The sequence below is a fragment of the Condylura cristata genome, unplaced genomic scaffold (assembly GCF_000260355.1).
Source record: "Condylura cristata isolate star-nosed mole 26May11 unplaced genomic scaffold, ConCri1.0 scaffold00006, whole genome shotgun sequence".
Lineage (NCBI taxonomy): Eukaryota > Metazoa > Chordata > Mammalia > Eulipotyphla > Talpidae > Condylura > Condylura cristata.
In genome coordinates this window covers 34,327,857-34,340,799 of record NW_004567107.1, presented here as the reverse complement: position 1 = coordinate 34,340,799, position 12,943 = coordinate 34,327,857, and the positions used below count along the sequence as shown (strand labels likewise).

The following is a 12,943-nucleotide window of genomic DNA, read 5'->3' as shown; positions in this document are numbered from 1 at the left end:
AAAGAGGACACACAAAGGAATGTGCCTGTTGTGGCTGATAAGTGTTATAAAGAAAATTAAGGAGGTTAAGAGGCAAGTAGGCAAATGGAAAAACAAGTGTTAACGTGTTTAGTATAGCCATTCCATTAAAGTAGTATTTGAGCAAAGTCATGAATGAAGTGTAGGAGCAGAGACAGTGGGTGTCTCTTTGGGAGACTTGATTTTATCCCTTTGGGATCTGGTTGGGTTGGTCTTCTATCACCATACCTCAGATTCCTGGACAAGTCCCATAGCTGGTTTAACAATTAATCAGTCAACCCTGCTACTACTTCTGGTTCCTGTTTTTGTTAGACCTTTTGTCTAAATTTTTCTGCTCTAAGCTTCCATCACAAGCAGTTGTTTTCTTCTGATGCTCCTCTCCTTGGCTTATAGATGGCCCTCTTCCCTGTGTCCAGACAGAGACTTTCCTCTATACTTGTTTGTGTCCTAATCAACTCTTCTTGAAAGGATAAGTCAGAGTGGATGAGGACTGACTCTATAAAATCATTTTAACAATTATTTTTTTAGAAAACTTGTTTCTTAATCCTGGCACATTCTGACATAGTGAGGGGTAGGGCTATCCTGTGTGAATTTTGGAGGAACACAAATATATAAGGGAGTATGAGGTACAGAAATTGTCCTTTTGTCACCAAGTCAAAGAGGGGCTATCGTGTGACCCTGAGGCAGATAGGAGTTGGGGAGGGGAGGCTGTCATCAGTTGTCTTCTTGAGCCAGTCATTGAATGGACCTTTTTCTGCTGCTTCCCTAACTCTAGAATGGAACCTGCACTTAATCAGCTTTGGCGATGTCTCCTCCAGCATCTTGTTGGTCATCACATTTGTCCTTTCTCACTGACCCTTCCTCCTCTTGTCCTTCATTCCTTGTGACCTTATGTCTTTCTAGTACTTGACACATACAGTCTCTTTGTCTCATCTATTTTCTTATATCCGATTGATTTTCCTAAAATGGAGCTTGGAATCCAACATCTGATTCAATCCTTTATTTGACTAAGGACAGAATCCTCTGTGGTCCAGCCCAGCTACCTCCTTCCCGGTCTGGGATCATGCCAGCCCGGATTTGCCGCATAGCAGAAGCCATCTCAGGGTACTGCCCCTTTAAGATACTTCCTCATCTAGCTAGAGGTGGGGTGCCTCTGCCTACTTTTGACCATCTCTGCTTAGTTCCTGCCAACCAGCATGGTGTTTAGGGTAGAAGAACACACGCTCAAGAGTGTACGCTTTGGCTTGAGGATCTGCTCTGTCTCTTTAACAGTAATGTCAACTGGGAAATTAGGAAATTACTAATTTTCTATCTTGGTGCCCTCATCTGTAAAGTGAGATTAATAGTGACTTCATAAAGTTTTAGAAGGAATAAGTGAGATTAATGTATAAAGCTGCTGTAACTCTTATGGAATCATTGTGACTAAATCATTGTGCTTACAATATTCAGAGACATTTAACAGTTATTTTTGATTGGTTGGTGCACTGATTAATTTAGTCCCATTTCCTAAACCTTCCCCCATTCTGCTCCAATATCTTAGTTATTATTGAAGGCGTGGGAGAAAATAGTTATTTACTTAGTTAGGTATTTTATAGTCTATGTTTAAATGTTACTTTATTTTAAAATATTACTGGTCCAAGCATCCTAGCCTGCACTCAGCTCACACTGTTATGTACTGAGTGGTACGTGCCCTCAATCCAATGTTAAAGGGGAAGCATCTGACTGAGCAGGTAGGTCAAGTACCAATGGCTTCTTAGTTAAGTGCCCATGCTGTGTATTTGCTCAGCACTTTGATGTTATCTTAGAACTAGACTAGTTACATACTTTTTCTGAATGAGGATTTTTGTTGGACAACGGTGAAAACTCGGTTTGGTCTATTTCCCATGTGACCTATAGCTCTTTTCTCTGGAGAGGTAGAGATACCCAGGTACATAGCAAGCTGACCTGGTCTCCTTCAATTTGGGCTTGAGACTAGATAAGGTTAAAGGACTGAGCTGGACTCCATAGACTCTTACTAACATATGTAGATGCCAGGGCAACTTTGGCCTAGTTTCAGCTAGTGTTCCCCCCCAAGAGATGGGAACAATGGTGCCTCACTCCGGTCTCATGGATCCACTGAACAAGTTGAAAACTGGCCCGTTTGTGTTGTCTGGTTTTTCCTACCAACCCATTTTTCATCTGTTTAGACTGAAGACAGGTAGTCTTGGCATTACAAAGCCCTTCTAGGTTCTTCTTTCTTGCCCAACCCCCAATCCAATAAAGTGTCATGTAGAGACCTGGCTGGACTGGATAGACCAGTATACAGAGTGCTGATGGGAAGAAAATAGTACATAGATGTGCTGCAGGCATACTGATTCCTAAAGGCAACCAGTATGATCCAGTTGTGTGGTTAGCATTTGCTCAGCTTCACTAGGTTTATGGCACCGGGTGTAGAGGAAGGAACTCTAAGTTGAGATTCCAAAAATTGAGGAAGTATGCCAGTCTTGTCAGTAACTATGTGTTTTATGGCAAATTTTTCTTTCTTTAATATTTATTTATTTCTATGTACAAGAGCTGGGGTGTAGGTCAGAGGTCTAGGGGTGTGCGGTGAGAGAGTTCACCAGAAACAGTGGGGTGCAGAACAGGCGGACTGACAGAAGTAAAGTACTGAGGGGAGCAGCAAGCGAGACGGACAGGTCTGCTGTGCCATGTGGGCTGGCTTCCTGGCCTGGGATCAAACTTGTGTGCCTCAGTGGCTTCCAGTAGTTTCCATTGTAATGAGACTTGCCCTTTATGGCAAATTTTTCTCAGAGTGTGGTTATAAAATGAAGATTATACCCATGACCCAGCTCTGCCTAATGGGTTGTTGTAAATATCAAAGGAGGTCAAGTTTGCTTTCAGGCATAAGGTGCCGCTGTCGGTCAGTTGTACTGCCCTGTGTGAGTCAGAAACAACAGGTATTTTCCACGGTCATCACCTTTAATCTGTTTATTACACCACGATGACCAAAAATGGCGGCGCATGATTCTTGGTACAAGAAAAATCATAGGTGGTGGTGAACAGGAAATTCAGAATCTGATTGCCATGGTTCAATCTGGAGTCCATCGTGGACCTGCCCTTTGGCCTCAGACAAATATCTCCTCTCTGATGTTTTGCTAAGGATAGCACCCACCTCATAGTGTTGCTGTGAGGATTAAATTAGTTAATATTTCTAAATGTCTAGACCAGTACCTGGTACATAATAAATGCTATAAAATGTTAAATATCTGTGGAGATTTTTTCCTTTTTTTAACTTTTGGAGCTTCATATTGAGACCTGAAAATTTCAAAAGTATATTACAGTTTTTCAAAATATTTTAATAAAATATATATTTTGCATTACCCAACCAAATTAATACCTTGGGAATTATATGTTACTAAGAATATATCGAGTGGAAGTGAGAATATATGTTACCAAATTGGTACTCATTGATGTAATAACCCCATGGCCAATAATTTACCATCCTTATGCCTTGCAGGTTTTCAAGGAAAGGAATGAAAAAATGTGGTTAAAAACCAAAGAACCAGCTAGAAATAGAGAAGTGCTTACTTGATTGTATCACTGTTTTCCCATTTCTATCCTATGAATATGAGACCAGGAATTTAAAAATACATCCTTACTGATGTATTACATTAATTGCCCTGCTAGTGATTTCTTAATGGGAAGTGTGACGATTATAGGCAAAGTGTATTTAAACTTTAAAATCATGAAATTACTTTGTTATCTGTATTGCCGCCAACAGTCTGAAGAATTTGGTAGATGTCTTCTTGGCTAGCTTAGGAAAAACTGGCCCCACTTTCCTTGGAAGAAGATATTTTACAGGTAGTAACATTGTTTATTAAGGAGCTATTGATTTAAAAGAAAATAAACTGTCCAGTCTCCTTTCTCAGGATAAAAAAGATAATAAGACCTTTTTTTTACCTGACTGAAATCGACCATTTGTTCTTGTTGCCTCTGTTGAAAAACAAGTCTGTCCTAATGGGTCAGTGTGGTGGGTACTACTATTGAACAGTAGCCATTAATTTAAAAATGAAACAGCATGAGAACTATCGAAATGTCTGTACTTAGTGACATTTTTCAAATGATGCACTTTACCTAACCACAAAGGCCAAGAATTGCTTTAAAAACTTAAAAATTTTAACTGTTTTGAACTTTATTGCCTTTATTCTTATGTAGGTAAAATTCACGTAACATCAAATTAACCCTTTTAAAGAGAACAATTCAGTGGCATTTAGTGCACAATATTCTGCAACGACTGCCTCTATCTTGTAGCAAACATTTTCATCACTCCAAAAACCCTGTCTCCATTAAACACTTGCTCTTCATTGGCCTGGGCTGTGTTCCTTTTTTTTTTTTTTTTTTTTTGAGAAAAAGGCTAAATTATATATGTGCTTTTTTTTTTAAGTTATTTGGTGCTTTTTCAAATGTGCCTTTGTTTGTTTGCTTAAGGGCAGATAGTTTTATTAAATGTGAGAACTTGAACTGAGTTGACATTTGCAATTTCAAAAGGGGACCAGAACTGTAGAGGGAGTTGACTTTCACTCCAGTGAAAGCTATGGCAGAGGAGGATTCATCATAAGACATATATGAACAAGGATAGCACTTGGAAAATAAGATTGCCCCAAGGATGGTTCTAAGAAAGGACAGATCTGTTCAAAACTCTAGGAAGCTCAATTACTCCAGAAATGAATGTCTTGGTCTTAATACATCCTACTTCATTCCCCCCTCCCACTCTCATTGTCATCTAAAGAAGAGATAATCATATATGCTGTTAAGATTGCTGTTGTGGGCATAGCCATTGTGTGCAGCTGTGATGCTATGGTGGTGAGGCATTTTTCTGACCTCTGAGAGTAATCTGGTCTCCAGTCATGTATTATTTCATGGTGGGAGATGTTCTAAGATGTGCATCATTAGTTGACTTTGTTCTGCAAATAGCTGAGTGAGTATAATTGATAGCAGGCAGAATGAGGGGACACCCAGGGACCTTCAAATCTTGTGTGCTCTACAAATCTACTTCGGCCATCGATCATATAAAGAAAAACATACTCATAGTGCACTAGAATTAGTGTGCAATAGAGAAAAGAGAAGAAAGGATAATAGTGTCCCAGTGAAACACCTGAAGCTACCCTCCTGCTCATGGGTAAATTCCCCAGTAAACAGTGTTAGCCCAGAGTAGGGCTTTCCACAAGCCTAAGGCACCTTTTGGCAAGGAACTGTAGGCATAGGGCAGAAGGGACCAGGCAAGTCTGAAAGGTAAGAAGCATTATCAAAGTACAAGTCAAGATAAAGGCTGCTGCCATTGTCAGCCTCCCCACTGGTCTTACCACGCCACTGGTCTTACCATGTCTCTTCTAAAAGCCTCCTTCCATGATACCCCAAAGTCCATGGTGCAAATCCATGGCTGAGAAGCAAGCACAGCTTCTTTCTCACATGTCTCTCTGCTCCAAGTGCCTCCTCCAACTTTTCTCTTCCAAGTCCTTTCTAGGTTTCTGTCTCCACTTGGCCCCACTTTCCTTAGGTGGAAAAGGGATCATGGAACTTTTCCTTTCTGTGGAGATGGCACTGTTACATAATTACACAGATGGAATCATCTGTGGCACAGCTAGGTTCTATGGTTATAGCCTATTGGTACCACATTGTATATGTGGCTCATTGTTGATCAGAATGTCATTAAGCAATCAATGTATGACTACACTAAAGGAAATAGTTTGTTTCCCTTATCATTTTCTGTATTCATCATATATTCATAGTGATATTGATCATAGGACATCAGAACCAGAATATTTTAGACAACATAAAGATGGCTTTTTTTTTTTCAAATAAAATTTAAGTGTTTGTGATTGAGTTTGTATAGGTACAACTAGTTTTGTGTAGCTTATGTTATATGTAAGTCTCTCTGTAAGTTGTAGTTTAAATTCAAATGCTTTAAGAAGTTGCCTTTTAAAGGAATTCAGCTATTTTTTGGTATCATTACTAAGACATTTTCTGATTTCCATATTTGAATGCATAATGCACCTAAATATTCATGTATTTTGATCATTTTTGAAGCATTGTAGAGCTGTAGTAGTCTTCATTTATATTTGGGGGAAGTACTTGTTACAATAAAGGTCATCTCTAAAACTCAGTCAACTACTACTACAATCATATTTAGTACTCTGCAATTGAGGGAGTAGATAAACAAACAGAAAAGTGAATGGCTAAAATAACTTGTTTCACTGCATAATTTTTATTTGTATAGAACAATAACTACTCAGAAATACCAAAGCCTTTTATTTAAAGTATTTCCCTTGCTAAAATTATGTGAGTTATACATGCTCATGATAGAAAATTTGGAAAAATTTCTATTCATATTTCATATATAATTGTGATCTTATCCTGTGGGAAATTTTGTACACTACATTTTTCATTCACCGTTACTACATAAACATTTCCCCATGTCAGAAACTCACTCTTAGTAGACATCATTTTATTTACTCAGAAAGTCGTAAGCATTACCTTTGGAAGGGGAAAAAGGTGTTTAAGCACCTAGCTTTTTTCAGCTTATAGAACATTTGGCTGGCATAGGCTACAGCAATTATTGACTGTGTCATCAGCTAACCCCAGGGGTTCTGGAGTGAGTTACCACTTTATATTTTTCAATTCTTTAGCCTCGTTAAGGTTGAATTGCACATTAACTATTTTCATATATGAAATGTTCTTTCTCTCTGAACATGTTGAGATAGGATAATGGTTTTCTCAAAATAATCAGATAACAGATATTGATATGAGAATTCAGGGATTGAAGCCTAATGATAAACTTCTAGCTGTTTTTTCTGTTTGTTTTTTTTTAAAGATTTATTTTTTTATTTATTTATGCATATGAGAATGAGGTGTAGACCAGAGGTGTGGGCGAACAGTGAGAAGATTCACCAGAGACAGAATAGGGAGCAGAACAGGTGGATCTACCGAAACACTCTGCCAAGGCGAACAGCAGGGGAGACAAGAGAGGTCTTCTGGGCCATGTGGGTCCCCTCCCTAGCCCGGATTGACCTAGTACCACAGTGGTTGGCGATAACTTGATAGTGCAAGAGTAAACCCCTGAGTTACCAAGGAGGCACTGCTTTTCCTGGTTTAAATGGAAAAAAAAAATATCCTTTTGAGGAAGCATATAAATCACTTTGGAATTTGTACATGAAGTTTTATTAATACTCTCTTTTGGTATAAAAGTGCCTTGCTTTCATTATGGAAGAATATAAGGTATAGGGTTAATTCTTATTTGTTAAACATGTAATTCTTTAAAGTTCATCACGGGAAAGTTCAGCTTTCTATACATGTGTCAGCTTGTCAATGATGTTTCATTATATAGTTGTGGGCAGGCTTAAGTATATAAAGGCTATATTATTAAAGATATTTTTTGAAGTTGGAGTTTGTGTACTTATCATAATCATTGTTTTCTAATTCATGAAAATCACGTGGATTCAAACTTTACACTTTTTTTTTTTTTTAGCCTGATGAGTTGTACTTTGAGGAAGGTGATATTATCTATATTACTGACATGGTAAGTGCAGCTCATCTCTTGTAATTTGACATATGAACTGAAAATGTTTACAATGACTTTGAAAAATGGCCGGTAGCATTTTGGGGGTAGCGAAACCACAAGACAGTCACAGAATATCTTATTAGAAAACAAGGAAACAACTAAAAACTATTAGGGGCACACTGGAAAGACACAGGAACTATACTGACGTGGCTTCCACTAGCTGAAGTTAGGATGACTTGAACAATCAATTCAGGCAACAACTTTTGCACAGTAGAAGTGTTTCAGTCCTTGAATTCCTAATGATACTTCAACTGATCACCCTGCGAGAATTCGAGGGTAACAACTTTTATTCTGGCAACTGTTAAGGAAATGAATCAGCAATTATCCTGCACTTTCTTTATAAACTCCATCTCTAGGTAACCTAAGAGTGGAAGAAGGAAATGTTCGCATTAAAGAGATTGCCTAGTTTAAATGAAGAAGGAATGATGGAATTAGAATGGCACCATTTTGCAACCCCTGTGAAATAATAGGCCCATACTTATTGGTGGCTGTTAACAAAAAGAGAGACCACCAGACATATGTGTCTCTGATGAAGAAATCAATATTACCTGTGAAATCGCCTTGCCGACAAAATTGAAACTGACTCTGAGCCTCTTGCACTAATGACCAGTTTATAGGCAATATGGGGAATAGAGGGGTATTTTTAATAAAAACACAGGGAGGCAGCAGGCAGAATGCACAGTGTGAAACTACTGAACAAAATGTGTTTCTCAACAATTATATTGTAAAAGGGCTAAAAAAAATGGAAGGGGAACTTCCTAGACTAAAAAACTTGAGAGGCAAATCATTTAGTCATAGTATGTGGCCCTTACTTAGATTCCAAATTACGGGCTAACTGGAAAATTTGAGCCCCTATCTAAATGTTTGATGAGACTAGGAATGCTTGTCAGTTTTTTTTTTTTAATGTAAATCTGTGATATTGGTATTAGAATGATATCTTTGAAAAGAAATCTGTCTTTCTGAGACATGTACTAAAATATTTACAGATGAAATTCATGATGTCTAGAACTTATTTCATAATAATCTGACGGAGTAAATGAGTCATTGCAGTTAAAAATTGAGTAGATGATTGAAAAAGATACCTACACCCCCATGTTTATTGCTGTTTTATTTACAATTGGAAAAACATGGAAGCAGCCCAAATGCCCAAAAGTAGATGACTGGATTAGAAAGATGTGGTACATATATACAATGGAATATTACTCAGCAACCAAAAAAAAGAAACACATGTCTTGTGCAGCAACTTGGATGGAGCTGGAAAAGATTATGCTTAGTGAGATAAGCCAGAAAGAGAAAGAAAAATACTGATGGTTTCACTCATAGCAGGAGTATAATGGACCAGGCGAGAAAATAATAAGAATAATGAACAGCCAGATACCAGAGACATTTTGTGGGGGTGGAGTGGGGAATGGGATCAAAACGGGTGGGGGGGGAAGGGAAGTGCATGGGACTATGATGATGGCACACGGGTGACTCGGTGATGGGAAACCCACGGGGATTACAATTGAGATGAAAAAAAAATGTACAAAATGATGTAAAAATAAACTGTTATATTATTTTAAATAAATAAATAAAATAAAATAAATTTTAAAGATCTAAAAAAAAATTGGGTAGATGTAGGTTCAATATTCTGGTATTCCTACTTTTGTATAAGTTTGACTTCTTTTTATAGTAGAAAGTTACCTTAAAAAATGAAATTGAAATTGAGGTCTTTAGAAAACTGAAAAAAAGGGGGAAAATCTTTAAACTAAGAAAAATTAGATTCTGAAACAAAAAAGTCCTATAAATAGTCTGAACTACATGTAAATGTTTTCTTCTCTTTCATATTATCTCTGATTTTTTTGGTGGTTGAGAGTCTGTGATGAAGTGTATATACCTTGTTACAAGTAGATGTGTGAAAAGTTGTAATTTAGTGATAAGGGAATGGTTTGACATCTGCAGTCTAGGAGAGAGGAAACTTTGTCAATGTAACCAGGGCCAGTGGACATTTTGTAGAGCAGGTACACACCATCCGTGAAATGGTTTTGAAAGCGATTTCATAGAAACTGGGTTTGGCACCACTGAATTGAAGTCTTCTTTCACCAGACTGATACCAACTGGTGGAAAGGCACCTCCAAAGGCAGGACTGGACTCATCCCAAGCAACTACGGTAAGCATGGCCTGCTCGCTTTACCTTGTATATTCTTTCTACACTTGCAGTTGTCTGGTTCTTGAGGCTTTTCTGCTTGTTGTTGTGGTTGAAAAATCAGTGGACATTGTTTCCAGTCTAGGATATTTTCTGTTCCATAGACCTATCATTCATAAGCAAGTTATGGACACCAGAGATACTTGAACTTGATTCTTTGGTATAAGACAATGCATATTACCATTCTTGAAAGAACCCAGTGTTTCCAAGGAAGCACTTCTGGTTTTATTTCATTCAGTGTTTAGACCTTTTTTTTTTTTTTTTTTTAACCAAATCTCATGGAGATTTCTTGGACTATCTCTTCCTTTTGTAATGAAGTATGCCTGTTTTACTAATTCATGTTTGGAGCTGTGATGTTCATTAAATACTTATGAGGGCATTTTAGAGAGCTTGAACAGAAATATGTGGCCCCTGCCATGAAGCCATCTTTGGTTGCAAAAAAGAGAAAAAAAGAGTAAAGTAAGAAGAGCACAGAACTGGTAAATAAGGACCCTGGATTTTAATCTGTTTTCTTCCACTTCTTGATAGCATGGTACCTTAATAACAGTTTTCTTCTCTGCATAGTGAGAGGGTTTCCTTATAGTTTAGCATGAGATAAATCATTTCATCAAGAGTTTATAGCTGAAACTTCAAGCATTGGAAGGGGAAAGTTCACTGCAAAGCTCTTGGAGGAAGGGACATGAAGGGATGCGGAAAGATCAAGGCCTGAGACTTGGGGCCCAGCATGGGGGTTCTACTTGACTTGGTCTGTGAGTAATACCATCCTGGGTTTAAAAAGGCTTAAAGCATCTCTACCTCTTCTATACTTTGAAATTCCAAATACACATTTACCATTTATTCCAAATTGAGGCTGTCATGGACCCTAAGGGTGTAAAATATTCCTGTTATTTTGGATGCCTAATAGCCAAGGAAGTGTCCAGTTAGTTAAAGCCTTTTATGGTGTGAGGAGGTGGGTCTAAAGTTGCACTTGAACAATGTTGCACTTCATCTCTCCTGACGATTCTAGAATAGTGAATATACTTTCCTTCCAGGTAGGTAAAGTGTGTTCCTACCATTTTTGAGTACAGGAAGTAAAATATTTACCTTTCACTGCTCCACACGTGCTCACAGACAAGGAAACAATTATTTTCAAAAAGCGCGTTTGAAAGGAATGTGAGTGAGAACATCGAATGTTTTCCTTTGCATATTTGTCAAATATGCAAATATTTGTGTTATTAAATATTTGAGTATATGGAGTACAGGCCATGGATCTGTTTGTTTTTATTTATGCTTCCAGTTAATTGCTGTTTTGTTAGCTATTGCTTAGCTTGGTTTCGTGTAACACCAGCTTATTTTGAAACAGGAAACTTCAGCTTGATTTTCTGCAATTTTTTTTATACACATTAAGGAAATTATTTACAAAGATCCCAGCACTTAGGAAGCTTTGGGACTGTGATGAGTGAGAGGATTTAGTGAATCATCTCAAACTCTCAATACTGGGTTCATGCTTTTTCTTTTCAATCTAGTGGCTGAGCAGGCAGAATCCATTGACAATCCTTTGCATGAAGCAGCAAAAAGAGGTGGGTATAGTTTGTTATTTTTTTTTGGTTGAGAGACACAGTACTGTAAACCACAAATTTTAATTGCATAGTTGGATGACTTGACAAATATCTACACCTATCTGCAAAATCTAAAAATTTCTTTCATCCTAAAAGTAAACAATTTTTTTTATAGCTACTTCACCCTTCCCTGCCCCACCAAAAAAGAAAAAGAAAAAGAAATTTCCCTTCCCAGTTAAATCCTTTCCTCCCCTAGGGCAATCTCTCCTCCTTCTACTTTCTTTTCTTTTTTTTTTTTTTTATGCATACAGAACTGGGGTATAGGCCAGAGGTGTAGGGGTGGTGAGAGGATTCACCAGAGACAGAGTGGGGAGCAGAACAGGCCGACTGAGGAAGTGCACTGCTGAGGGGCGCAGTGGGTGGGTCAGGAGAGGTCTCCTGCGCCATGTGGGTCCCTCTCCCTCTCCCTCCCCCCCCACCCAGGTTGGGGATTGAATACACACTGAAACCATTGCAGCTTGCTTGCAGTGCTGCATCTGAAACCACTGTGCCACCAGAGAGGGCCCCTCCTACTTTCTATCCTCTTAATGAGAAAAACATAATTTAAAAAATTTGTAGTCAAGAAACTCTCCAGCCTGCCTGTGGCTATGCAGGTGCCTCTCATGTTCCCTTTCCCTATCCTAATGAACATTTACTTTTAAAATGTTAACAAACAGCACTTTCATGCTCAGTGGCAAGTGGAAAGTCATGGTCTGTGACTTCCAGATCTCAAAGTCTGCTGTTTGGGGGGAGATAAGTGTGATTGATCATTATTAAGGTACTAAGTACATCTATGGCAGTGAATTTCAGTTAAGCAGGCTTTAGAGGCTAGAAGGAGTTTCTGGAGGGCAGAAAGGCAGGGGCTTCTTGGGCACTGAACTGCTGCCTCTGGGACTCATTTTCCCCATCTGCATAGTGATGGATTTTCTTTAAATAATTTCTAAGGTTCCTTTCAATTTTAGTATAAGATGATTCATTAGACTAATAGTCCAGAGCTGGTATCAGACACCAGTTCCAAGCACTGGATTAGTTATATAACTTATTGTTATTTTAAGTATATATTAGTTGTATGAATTAATATTCATTAAGTATCATTGCCAATATAAAATATCCCTACAGTAGATGTTATATAAAAATGCAAAATCCAAATTTCTAAAAAATAGCATTGAGGAGAATGTTGGTATGGTTCAAATGTGTGTGGTGAGAATGGGCTGGAGGTTAAGTAGTGGTTAAGTAGAGTGGAGGTTAAGTAGAGTGGCCCACAGGAAAAGGGGAAGTTCCGTTTCCTTCCCTGTAACAGAGGGAGGGAGCTACAAGGCCAGGAGCAGCTGACTGGGGCCTTGTACCCAGGGCATTCTCCTGTGGGTTGGTTCTCAACTTCCTGTAATCCTCCCCCTAAACCATTAGGAAATTTGACAGTACCTGGAGATAGTTGGACTATCCTGATTGGGAGGTTGCTGCTGGTACCTTTTGGGTAGAGTTTTGAGGACAGTGTTAAACATCCTACAGTGTTATTTATTGACAACCCCAACAAAAACTTCTGTAACTCTCAGACATTAGGGCCCC

At 38.4% G+C, this 12,943-nt stretch overlaps 1 protein-coding gene across 1 annotated transcript in view; it reads left to right on the top strand.

Moving 5' to 3' along the window:
• OSTF1 (osteoclast stimulating factor 1) overlaps positions 1-12,943 on the top strand; it is a 50,960-nt gene that overhangs the window by 24,651 nt on the left and 13,366 nt on the right. Inside the window, exons 3-5 of the mRNA XM_004677563.2 lie at positions 7,523-7,573; positions 9,701-9,764; positions 11,306-11,359. Of these exons, the coding sequence (XP_004677620.1) occupies positions 7,523-7,573; positions 9,701-9,764; positions 11,306-11,359 (169 nt within the window). The remainder of the gene's footprint in view (positions 1-7,522; positions 7,574-9,700; positions 9,765-11,305; positions 11,360-12,943) is intronic.